The sequence below is a fragment of the Lepisma saccharinum genome, chromosome 2 (genome assembly GCF_977018435.1).
Source record: "Lepisma saccharinum chromosome 2, izLepSacc3.1, whole genome shotgun sequence".
Lineage (NCBI taxonomy): Eukaryota > Metazoa > Arthropoda > Insecta > Zygentoma > Lepismatidae > Lepisma > Lepisma saccharinum.
In genome coordinates this window covers 154,566,694-154,579,394 of record NC_139230.1, presented here as the reverse complement: position 1 = coordinate 154,579,394, position 12,701 = coordinate 154,566,694, and the positions used below count along the sequence as shown (strand labels likewise).

The 12,701-nt window shown below is 38.1% G+C and overlaps 1 protein-coding gene across 5 annotated transcripts in view; it reads left to right on the top strand.

Moving 5' to 3' along the window:
• Nucleotides 1-12,701, top strand: part of LOC145984153 (ras association domain-containing protein 1-like) — a 356,774-nt gene that overhangs the window by 248,179 nt on the left and 95,894 nt on the right. For 4 of the 5 annotated variants that reach the window (XM_083117628.1, XM_083117629.1, XM_083117631.1 and 1 more), the window contains one exon: nt 11,448-11,546. The exons of the other annotated variant lie outside the window; for it this stretch is intronic. In XM_083117628.1, coding sequence (XP_082973754.1) covers nt 11,448-11,546 — 99 coding nt within the window. The remainder of the gene's footprint in view (nt 1-11,447; nt 11,547-12,701) is intronic. 5 annotated transcript variants of the gene reach the window in all.

The following is a 12,701-nucleotide window of genomic DNA, read 5'->3' as shown; positions in this document are numbered from 1 at the left end:
TTTTGTCGTCTACGAGGTACAGTACAAGACATACATATTGTTAGTACTGCATGATAACCGCTAATGTGTTCAATATTCGTACAGATTATCTCCGACTTCAAGGGGTTGCGTTGGACTTTGATTATAATTAAAACAGTTTAGATATTTAGAACCAATTGGCGTGAATCACAAACCTTTGAACACTTACACTGCCCTATCAAGCCAAAATAGCCTTAACTGCGCTTCACATGCTTTCGAGAAAGTGAGCAAAATGCATTTCTCCTTTGGCTGCTCCTTTAAACAAAATTTAGAAACACTTCAATAGAAACTTGTTAAGTTTTATTTCAAAGCGAAATTTCGCTCATTTTCTCGAAATGCTTAGCAGAGCAGACAGAGAGGAGTTGATATAATTTTTGTTCTTTTGAGAATGTAAATATCTTTATGTAAATATACTATCAACTATATTAAGTTATAATGTAAAATGAGTACCTACTTATGGTTTGTGTATACTTTTGAAATTCCACAGGAGAGTTTTGGAGGGGGAAATTTAGTTAGTAACTTCATATGTATCTTCGATATCTTTTAATATTCTGAAATAATGAAACTACTGGCAACTTACTTACTGGTCATGATTCTAAGGAATGAAGTAATCTAAATTCCGATGCCCATAGATGTAGTCTACATGGTGAATTTACAATAACTATAGAGTATAGATTCTTTATATCATTTGAAACTTTGTAGAAATTGTTGACTTTAATGAAACTTTACTTGCCAAATACCTCGGTATAATAAGAAACACAAGGCATACTACAATCCAATTCTTAAGGAACCTTTCTTTACGTGTATTCTTTATTTTGATGAACCCATTTTAGTTGACAAATGGCTTAGCTGGTGACATCTTCGGTAATCAAGTCCCAAGCAATCAGTTAATATTCTTCCTAAATTCCACGAAAGAGAGAGAAATTAAGAAAATAATTCAGGTGTGTTAGTTCAAAAGCATTATACATTTTCTTTGTTAGCTCAACGTCATGCAAATGACATTAATGTGCCTGATCGTTTGCTCTTCAAGCATGTTATCAATTCGTTATCTGTTCTCAATGATTAAGGTACACATGTGGTTAGAAATAACCAGAATGCAGAGAATGTCACAAGTACAATTTCTACGTGAAGGCATTGCTATTAACGTAGAAATACACAAAACATGAATAAGCAGGCAATGAATAGCGAAAGGAAGGAAGTAGCTATATACCTACATATTTTTAATAAATATAATCGGTCTACAGATTCGTGAAAAGTGAAACTCTCAGTTCCCGTGCTTGCTTGTCACAGCCACACCCTCTTTAGTTGCTTGATTTGGTTTATTTTATGGTACTTCGCATTTCTGCCAGTTTTGGCTAAGGAGATGATGATGAGTGACGATATGATAAAATTCATGAAGAGCACTCACTTCAAAGACGGGATTCGAATCCGGGACTGCTAGCTTCGTAGCGTGCTGTGCTAACCACTTCGCCACGGAGGACGGTGCTTTAGTTGGTGTTTTTATGATTGACATTCTAGATGATTCTCCGCGCTTGTTTTATGGTTTTGTGCTACATGTGTATAGGAGTTTATGTATGTTTGTTCTCCAGCATAATATATCATCAGTAAACTAAAGTCCTCTCCTTGCTATGACAGTCCCTTCCAAGGGTTTCAGAATAGTTTTGTTCTCTCAATGTGTGATCTACGGTTCTATTTCCATCACTGCTTTGTCTGCTGTTCATATTCATTTAAATTACAATTTTATGAATACCGAAAGCCTGGGTCCTCTACAACAGGGATCGAATCCGAAGCCATTTACACAGACACTCAGCATTCTATGTTACCCTATAAAACTGTAAATATCGACACCTAAACCACACTACCACTATTGCGACTCACCTAATAAACAAATAACTGAACATGCACGTCAAAGCGGTTGGTTTTTTGTGGAGTATTTTGCTTTCATGAACTGTTATCATTTGTGGTAGATTTATCATACAGGTTTCGCCATTGTGGTGTGTTATTATCCTTCAAACATGTGAGGGGCTACTTATAACTTTCAGATGTAAAAAACGCGGAAACCTTCACACATCGTAAAGCTAAATTCACACAAAATGCAGCCTTTCAGGATAATTGCAGAACATGTTTTAGCTGTTGTTCACTTCTTTTTGTTTATGTAGTGAACGCAGTTTTCAACAATTATCATCGGTTTTGTATTCTTACGAATTTTTAATTGAATTTTTTACACTGTTTTCAAATGTACATGAGCATTTACAATATGCCTGTCGAACTCTTTTCCTCGTAATCAAAGATTTTTTTGAAAATCATAATTCGTATTCATTAATATCGGGCTATAGTAATAAGTGATGGTAAATTAAACCAACTCAATGTAAGTTAATTTCCACGTTTTCGTTGCGTATATAAGTTTTTCTGAGTTACATATGCTACATTGGCATTAAATTTTATGGAATCAACTATTATCTGCAACTATTATCAAGTACTCAATGAATACAATTGCTAGAAACTTAACTTGTAGAAAAATAACTTTCCATTATACCTCGATTGAAATATATAATTTTGTAATAAAATTAAATTTATTTTATCGTTGTATTGCTTATACAAACAAAGAGCTACATTCAAAAAGGGAGCACACTGATTTGTGTACTATATTAGATAGTACTGGCAATTTCTTCAACCCATTAAAGTACAATTCACTAATAATATCAGGCTAGTAGTTTTTATATGTCCGCTCTTCGAATATATTCGTTTTGTATGAGCACCTCTCAAAAACATCGTTAAATAGCAAGTTGAAAATGTTCCTAAATATTTTGCCGAATTTTTGTTTACATGGAACAGTTATCATTTTTCAGTATCAATAGTTGGAATGCAAAAATATTCTAAACTCTGTTAAGGAAATTCTGTTACTATTTGATAATGATTTTGTCTATCTTTGTATTTCCTGGCGCAATTGTCATCGAAACAAGAATATCCAGTGTTCTTGTAGACGTGTTTTGTTGTCATCACCAGCAAATCTTCTATGTGTTGAAGCTTTCACATTGAAAGTCACTTAGAAGCGTAAGAAACATATCTAACGAATTTTACAGGTTCTTTTTAAGGAACGTCACTGGACCAAGTAAAGTGTTAGTTCAATTTGAAAGCTCCATAAACCACTGTGCGAATTAGGCATTTTGGGTTGGGGGGTGCCCACTCAGTGGAGTATTTGTGATTTCATTTCGTTTTTTTTTCTGGGTATGCAAATTCAGTAAACTAAGCTATTGCCTTGCGGTTTAAAGTACCTTAGAACATTTATTCTAACCCAGGTCATTAAATCTTGTGATAACGTTTAAATGTAATTTAGAAACAGTGTATTTACATTCTATACGACGCACGTTTTTAGAAGCGATATCGGGCGGAGCTACTGAGAGCGTGTCCTTGGAGTGCAACGTTGTACAGTTAGGAAACTGCAGCGCGCAAGTTAAACGCCGTGTTCTGTATTTTTTCTTGCGAGCAAGAAGTTTGCATAAAACTCGCCACTTTAGGGTTAATTATAAGATGCGGCACGACATTTTGAACATAGCCGTCCCAGTCCCATGAATTTCCGTCACCTACAGCCGGAGTTATCGCTTCTCGAAGAAACACGGGGAACAACACGTCTCTACACACACTCACACAATGACCCTTTCGTTTTGTTTTTTTTCGTTGCCACCGTGTTGACCCCGCTGAGTTGTGTCTTGGTAAAGCTATGGGTGTCAAATTCGGCTGAATATACAGAATGCCCCTTCATTGTTGTGCGCGTTCACGAACATCGCGAATCAGTTAAGTCAGTTTGAATTCAGCGTTTCCGTAACAAGGGCGGTGTAAGATAATTATACTCGTACGCCACGAAGAACAGTTGTGAGAGGATTCAATACAGCCCTTATTGATTGATTGATTCGATTTATTTTACTTCGCTTTTCTGCCACTTTTGGCTAATCGCTAAGATGAGGATGGGTGGTGATATGATGAAATTGATGATGGTAAACTTACAAAAACCTATGCCCGGGCCGGGATTCGAACCCGAGAACCCCTGGCGTCGTAGCGCGCTGTGTAATACAGCCATTATGTTCGATAGTTGTGCAATAGTTTGTGTTCCTTGATTGTTATTAAATAATGTCGCACCGGCCCCTATGGTGCAGTGGTTAGCATATCGCGATACGACGCCAGGGGTCCCGGGTTCGAATCTCGGCCTGGACATGGATGTTTATGAATGTCCATTCATCAATTTCATTATATCATCACTCATTCCCATCTTCACAATTAGCCAAAGTGACAGAAAAGCAAAGTAAAACAAATGAAATCAAATTAATAACATTGCTCTCGAAACGTAGTACCAGTAGTACAGGCACCGAGGGTAAAATATTACGTCACAAGACAGAAATCTTACTTTTAAAGTACATTCTTACTTCAATGAATTGGCGTCGGAAGAAGTGCGTGGTGAAACAGTGTTTTCTCAGAGTAGAGAACTTACGGCTAAAGCTTGTGGTGTATTTGATTTTTACTGTGTTGCGTAATATAAAACAAGGTAAAGTATTTACCACAGAAATCGGTGACCCCCTATTCAAATCTCCTGGGAAACATGCCAGAAAACAGAAACGACCGATGATGATGATGACTTGCAGTTCCTCTATAATAAATACCTTCAAACTTCTTTCAGGTACGAGTTTCTCTTATATGGTGCAGTGATATGATATAATCCTGTATAGAATTCTTTACTATATATTTCATTGTACTCAAATATCACGTGCATGCATTATATATAGAAAGTTTAATATTGGACACAACGAATTCTCTGCGTTCCCCTTCCGCTAGAGCCTCCCCGATGGCGCAGTGGTAGCGTCGTCGCCTTGTAATCAAGGGGTCCCGGGTTCGATACCCGGTGGTATACAAGGGATACAAGTGGTTCGGATCCCACTTTAAACTGTAGGTCCAGTCCCAATTAGCCTTACTGTGCATAAAGTGGACTTAAAAACAACAAATCAACCAATCAACCCTTCCGCTAGCAGTTGGTTTGACAACAGCGCAAGAGCGCTGGCAGCGTATTGGCTGAACTCATGTTCCTTCTAAAAGGAAAGTCCAAACCAATACACAAACAAGCTTGACCAAATTTCTATTGCCTAGTTCAAGCTTAATGTCCATATAACCTACCTACACGTTTCTTGTAAACACTTTAATGCAATTCAAATATCAGCAGTATGCCATGAAAACTTAAGTGGAAAACAACGTGCTCAGCTTGGTGAAGTTGGTCAGTTGCAGAATGATATAGTTCTTTAATTAACAAGGCTACATACATTTAGACAGGGAAATCTTTGATGACTGGGCCATTAATGGACAGACACACTTACTTTTCAACTCGTACTGCTAAGCAACAAGAACTAAGTAAAGTAAAACCATGTATTTTGCAAACACTTACCTGACAAAGAATATTTCAACCTCTGTGTATGCTATATTAATGTTGATTTGAAAATTGCGTATGTACACCCTTGTGTATGTATGTAAATGTATGTGTGTGTGTATTAATGTATCTGTCATTGTATTTTCTTAAAAATTGTATTATTTTTCATTTACTTCAAATTCATTCCTGCTGTAAATTTGATTATACACACTGTAAAAAAAATAGCATCACTTCATTATTTTTGGTCGTCAGCATTTCGCTCGTGAATTGTCAGTTGTTTTATTGATTTAATTCGACTTGTCGATTTGTTTTCCTAGCAATTATATAAAACACTATATCTGTGCAATATATTTTTATTATTTAAGTCATAGTTACGTACATAATGCACTTTACAGAACTAATAACAAAATTATTGCAAATATATCTTGTGGAACGTTTTCGCACAAATACAATTTTTACAAGTAAAAAGATTGAACAAAGGTTTTAAATGCATCATGATATGTCAATTTGTAATGATAGTAAGTAAATACATTGACTAGTACTCAGTGTGGCCACCCCTGGCCTTCGAAAGTGCTTCCAACCTTCGAGGCATGCTATGAATGAGATTTTGACAATATTCAACCTCAATTTCATTCCAAACATGTACAATTGCAGCCATAAGTTCTTCTTTTGACCTGTATGTCTGATTACCAAGTTTTTTGCACATCATAGCCCACAGGTTTTCTATAGGATTCATGTCTGGAGAGTTGGGCGGCCACCAAAGTCTTTCAATATTCATATCATGAAACCAGTTATTCACCACCTGAGCACGGTGACAGGTTGCATTATTGTCTTGAAAAATAAAGAAGTCCAAATTCTGTCCAGAAAAATGATTTGCAGTTTGTAAAACTTTCCGATTCAGGATTTCCAGATATTGATCAGCCTTAACGGTCCCTGTGCAAATATGCATCCTGCCAATCCCTTTTACAGAGAAACATGCCCAAATCATAACACTGCCACAAAACTTTTGAGTTTCTAAAATACAAGATTTTGCAAGTTGTTCTTCCTTCCGCATCCACAGTTTAACTGAGCTGTCACTCCCCAGCAATTTAAATAGTTTTTCATCAGAAAATATCACATGTTCCCAATCTGTATCATTCCATGCGCCATAACGTGTGACACACTCACGTCTAGCTTTTGCATGTGCGTCAGTTAGTCTGGGTTTTTTACGTGGGATGTGTTTAGAAACACCCTGTTTCTTTAGTCGGGATACTACAGCAGCATGAGTAAGATTAACTCCCACCTCATTTTGAAGTTTATGTGCAATTTGGCGTGAACTCATTCCTCTGTTCTTCAGTGCCGTGTCCTTTATCATACGATCCAGTCGAGGTGATGTCTTTTTCTTTCTGCCACAGTGACTTCTCAGTGATGATTTTCCATGTTCTTGTTGCTTTTGCAGGCAGCGGCGAACTGTGGATTGATGCATTTGAAGTTGTCGACGAATTTCTCTCTGAGAATGACCATCCATATGCAAAGCAAGAACCATTCCTTGCTTACGTGGTGAAATGTCACACTTTCTGGCCATTTTTTTCGAGAAAACATGCTCAAATACACTACACACCACCAGAACACTTCACAAATATGATAACGTATCCAAACTGTCAATAATGAACATTTAGTTTGCAACATAAAACACGTCACAAGTTGCATTACTAACAATCGTTTTACAGATTCCGGACAATTGATTACAAAGCCTTGCAGCAGTAACTGATTGCGACACCCTCTAGCAGACACTCCAAACACTAAATCAACAAAAGAATAACACCACACTACGCAGTGATATCAGACCAATGCTTCAATCAATTGATTTCAAGTTGTGAAGGAAAGATGCATGCATGCAAAACTCAAAATTGTCAACATCCGTAATAAGAATACAGTGATGCTAATTTTTTTTTTACAGAGTGTAGTATTATAAATATATGTATTGTAACTTTTAATTGCCGGAGTTAGGTGGTAGAGCAGCCCTAGGCTGAACCTCGCTCTGTAGTAAATAAAAAAACTTTTCTGTTCTATTCTATTCTGAAATCATCCCTATCAGGGATAAAAATTATTTTATTTTGCTGGGATAGTTTTTTGTGGGGAGAAATCCCCGGCATTTCCCCCGTTAACTCGCACACTGCCGTGGACATCTCTGTGTAATTTGAGGTACCGTAACTCTCTTTGGTAAAGTTCCGTTAAGTCCAATATATGCGCGGGACGCTAATCGCGACAGAGCCTAAGGTTTTAAGGTAGAACCCGTACCCGAAGCACTCAAATGCTTCCCGAGAGGTAATGGAACCCGTGACGTCTTCATAAACCCTTCATCGTGTCTGCTGAAATCTTCATGAAACATTGTCTGTTGTCCTTTCGATAAAGGATGCACTTTAAATACCTTATTTTCCCCTTCGTTCCGACATTTACGCAACACAGTCATCCGCTGTATAAGCATCTACGAGACCAAGCTCGTTGAGTGATATATTCACGAAGGTTCTTGGTTCGAGCCCTGGCCTCTGCATGAGCGTTTTCTTGTTTGTCTCTTCATCACTGCCACGTGACCATCATTCGTCCTCATCGTCGCAATCAACTTAAAAAGATAAAAAAGCGACCTAAAATAAGCAACTGTTTATTTTCGAAGCGACTGGGCGAGCAATTGCCACACGCGATAAGTGCCTCCGTCATCATCATTATATGGGTTTTCCCATACGAGTTCTCTTGCACTTATTTTTATGTCTAAAGTTGCAGATTGTAGGTCATATTTTCTTTGTAAGTGTGCTCTAGTTTTTGGGAACATATTTGCTGACCTCATTCATTTGTATGTTTCTTGTGTGTCCTGGTGCCCTTGCTCTTGCTGATAAAGCTTATCAATTTAGTCCATTCTTCATCTTCAATTGCCGGAAAAACTCATGCAACATGGTACTAAGGTAGAAAATAAAATAATGTGTTGTGGATATCCCTTTCAGTGGAAGTAAAGCCTTCACGTCAGCAATGTAGAGACATTTTTTTGAGAAAAAAATCCTATGTTTAACAGAAAACAATTAGCGCATCCTCAGAAACACTGTACATTAAATAGAAATAGGTTCAAAACCTATTTCACACCCAATTTAAAAAGACTTTACCCCCACCCAACCTTCGACGGAAGTTAATTCTAGGGTGGAGCAAGGGGGCAAACGTTAACGGCCAAGGGCACCTGCAGGGGGGCCACAGAGGAGCAATTGCCTGCCCCCCTCGATTTCAAATTTTATACAAATAAAAATACATTTCGTAAAATGTTCTTGCTCGCTTCGCTCGCAGTGCATGCTTTTCTCAGTATCGTTAAGTTCAGAGTCGTAGCTAGAGGCGGCGGGAGTCGGCCATAGACGCCGAGCGATCTAAATGAAAAAAGTTGTAACAGAGAGAATGCCATGGTGTCCCGTGATATTATTTGCGTCCTATTAAATCAATATTGTTTCAGTTTCAAAAATTGGATCTAAAAATTTTCTTGCTCGCTTCGCTCGCATTATGGCTATTTTCTGTAATGTATTTAAATAATATGTGTTGTATATATGTATTGGCCGCGGTGGCTCAGTCGGTAACGCGTCTGACTACCATGCTAAAGGTCCCGGGTTCGATCCCCGGCCGGTTCAAATCCGGGAACTTTTCTAACGATGGAAGCGGCCCCGGCGCCCACCCAGCGTCGAATAACATGGGTACCTGGGGGAAACCCTGGGGGGTAAAGGCGGTCAGGGGCGTGATGCTGATCACATCACCCCCACTCACGACCGGATCAAGAAAGTGTTACACCCACACCCCCTATACGCCTTCATGGCGTGGTGCTATGCACAGGGGAGAACTTTACCTTTTTTTTTATATATATATGTATTGAATAAACTTTCAATACGTACACAATTTAGTGTTAGCATGTTGCGTATGTATTTTCTTATTTTATGTCGCTCCATGTTGCAAATGTGTAAAACATATCTTGTACATGAAAGTTATACATGTTATATGTACATAAAGAATTATTTTCGGAATGCATTTATCATTCATTTTCTGCCATTCAAAAATACAGTTTGTGTGCTTGTTTTTTATTATTAGCTAATGTGAAATTGATCGTGTTGAAAAAATATTTCAAATCGTTTTTTCCAATCAAATGCTTTAGCACCGACTTCTACCCTCTTTTTGCGTAGTTTATGACGAAAATAACGTCTTTGATACTACTACTACTACTACCACTAGTAATAATGATGTCATTATTATTGTTGTTGTTATTGTTATAAGTTTATCCTGGTACTCCCCCCCCCTCCCAGACAAAATTTCGTGGTTGCGCCTCTGCACAACGATAAACTGCATTCCTGCAAGCCAACAAGACTCAACAAGACTCTGGCGGCTGGACCTACAGTTAGTATAATTCTCTTTAGGGCTGTGTGTTGTTCTGTGTTTTTGTCCTTATATGTGCTGTGTGCCCTTTTACAGCCTCAGCATTTAACCTAGGTAAGAAGATTTTAGACCTTAGAGACGCGTGTAATTTTAGTTACTTTACCCTGCCTAAAGTGACGGGTGCAAATAGCCAAAGTGCTAACGCACCGACAATTTTTATTTCAATCAATCAAAAGCTTATCTGTAATTATAAAGCATATGACAATTCTTCTAAAATGTCGATATATCTGCGTTAATTCACATAGTGGTCCATAACTATGGTTAGTAACTGTACGTATGTGAGTGAATACGCATTCACAGACATTTATGTCTTACTCAGCCGGCTCGGTGGCTGAGCGCGTTTAGTGGTCTACTTTCGATCTCGCCACCCAAGTTCCCGGGTTCGAATCCCGGTCTAGGAATGGGTGTTCATTCTGAGTGTCTCTTTCGTCAATTTCATCTGATTGTTTGATCTTATTTCGTCTCATCGTGGCTATTAACCAAAAGTGGCAAAAAAAAAGCAACGCTAAATAACATAAATACAAGCGAACCATGCAAATGTATATCTCACTTGAGATCCTAACTCGGACCCTGGCAGAAACCTGATACAAATCTCGGATTCTGCATCCAATGTCCTTTAGAAGAACAGCGGTGGTTGAATCGTACACAAAGTGGCTTTATCCTCTTTCTATTGTGAAGTTTCAGCTGATTGGAAACACAGTCAACACATTCAAAGATAACAAATCCAACTACGAACGTATCGGCCTATAACTAGCATCTCGTTCACTTTTTGTTAAGAAAAACCTTTATCTGAGCTAGGAAGCATGAAATTGAAGTAAATCCCGTATGAATATTTCATGAATGGAATGGGATTTCATTTTAGTAAGATTCTAAGCCCGTTATTAGTAAAAACAGAGCAATGGGTTTAGAAGTAAGTGTCGTTCTTGTTCGTTCTTTGTTCGTCCTTGAACCTTAGTAATTTACAATAAGGAACGTGCAAGTAAATTTGAGGGCACTACCTAACTTAGTACGTGATCTGCACATTCAGATTTTATTTGTAGAAAACGAGATAAGAATAATTACTACATTGATTCACGAATTTTGAATAAAATATATATTGCAAATATTAATGTATTTCCAGTGCAAAAGGAATTATCCTAATCCCAATCTCGACTCTAAAAGTTATCAGTTCAAGTCCTGGCTAGGAAGCGGGCGATTCTTTATTTATTTTTTATTTTCTTTGCCTTCATCTGCCCCATCGTTCATCATCGTCGTTGCGATTGAGCACATTAAAAACAAAAAGGGAATGTACAATTCCTTAAAAAAACTTAATCAGAATGCAAATAAATTGTGAAATATGCTACATGTACAGTCACGGACACTTCTGGGTCATTATGATTCTATTGAATTTCAATGGAATTGTTACAATCCAGAAGTGTCCATGACTGTACAATGTATGCACTGCGCATATCAGTTACTTCATAAATGTCAGTAAATGACAATATTATGACCTAAATTAAATAAATCTTGCAGTACTAAAAACGATCTGATGTCAAATGATAATTATAATTTTTGTCCACAACAAAATATTTTTTTCTTTGTTTAGGAAACTCAGGAGTCCATGCTTCACTGCGGAGGCGAAGAGTTGAAACGGCTCATCGATGGGTACAACGCCAGTGCATCTGCAGGTTTAGGAATTTCATTGGTAAGGCACATGTTCTTTTGTAGGTCTGTACGTATTTGGTGTTCTTACGTGTGTAGAAGACAATTTCAAATTAAAATACATAGTAGGTATGTGTACAATAATGATGCTCATCCTGCCATGAAAGCCATACTCATCAGCTGTCTTGAATTTTTTTACATCTCCCGGTGACGATGGCTTAATTTTAGATGTTAAAGGGGGATTTCCATTTACCCTATGTTATTATAGTAGACGATTTCTAGTTAGTTTTAGCCGTCTCAGTGGGGAGTGATCCTTTGATGCCAATCGAAGGCTATCGCCATGGCCACGTGAAATGGAGATTATCACTATTTACTGCATGTTAATTCGCGATTTATTCTTAGATTAAGACGTCTCAGTAAAGCTCATTGCTCAATTTTAGACGTCAAGGGGTTATCGCCTTTTAGACGTCTCGTAGGGATGATCTATATATGTGAAGAGATGTCAGAACAGAACTGCATCCTTCTCGTATGCCGTTAACAATAATAATAATAATACGACATCACGGTTGAACATGCAACTAAAAAAGGTCTTATTGCCCATAAGAAGTAGCTGTGTTCACAGGATTAGGTATTGAGAGGGGCTGAAATTCGTACTTAATCTCCACTGTAATAAAGTTTGCTAAGATTTGTCAACTTCGAGGATCTCAACGGTTATGGAAAAAATAGAACTGGTATAGAGTCCATCGTTTAATAATCAAGATGGGAGCGAGAACGAGACAGACATCTGTGGACTTAGGCTTATTCTCAGTGTGTGTGGCCTGTCGTTGGAAACTCTTTTAAGTATGCTGTACACTCAGGTCAGCTAATCGAGACTGGACCAATAGTTTAAAGAGGGACCCAAACCAGTATGTGCCTTCACCGTGGATCGAACCCGGGACCCCTTGATTACAGGAAAACTTACTCAGACATATCATGGCTATGACTATCTATAACTATTCATAGATGGGTTATATGCAGAGTTCGAATTTGACAAAACCGTAGCATACCCGTTCGATACCCTGGCAGACCTTGTCAGCTCCTGCTCAGAAATGTGTAGGGTAAGCCTTTCACAGGAAATGGTAAGAACACTGGCCTTTGGCGAGAGGTGACGAGAGGGCAAGCGAGGGTGTGCATGAGAGCGACACGAGGTCTTTTAATC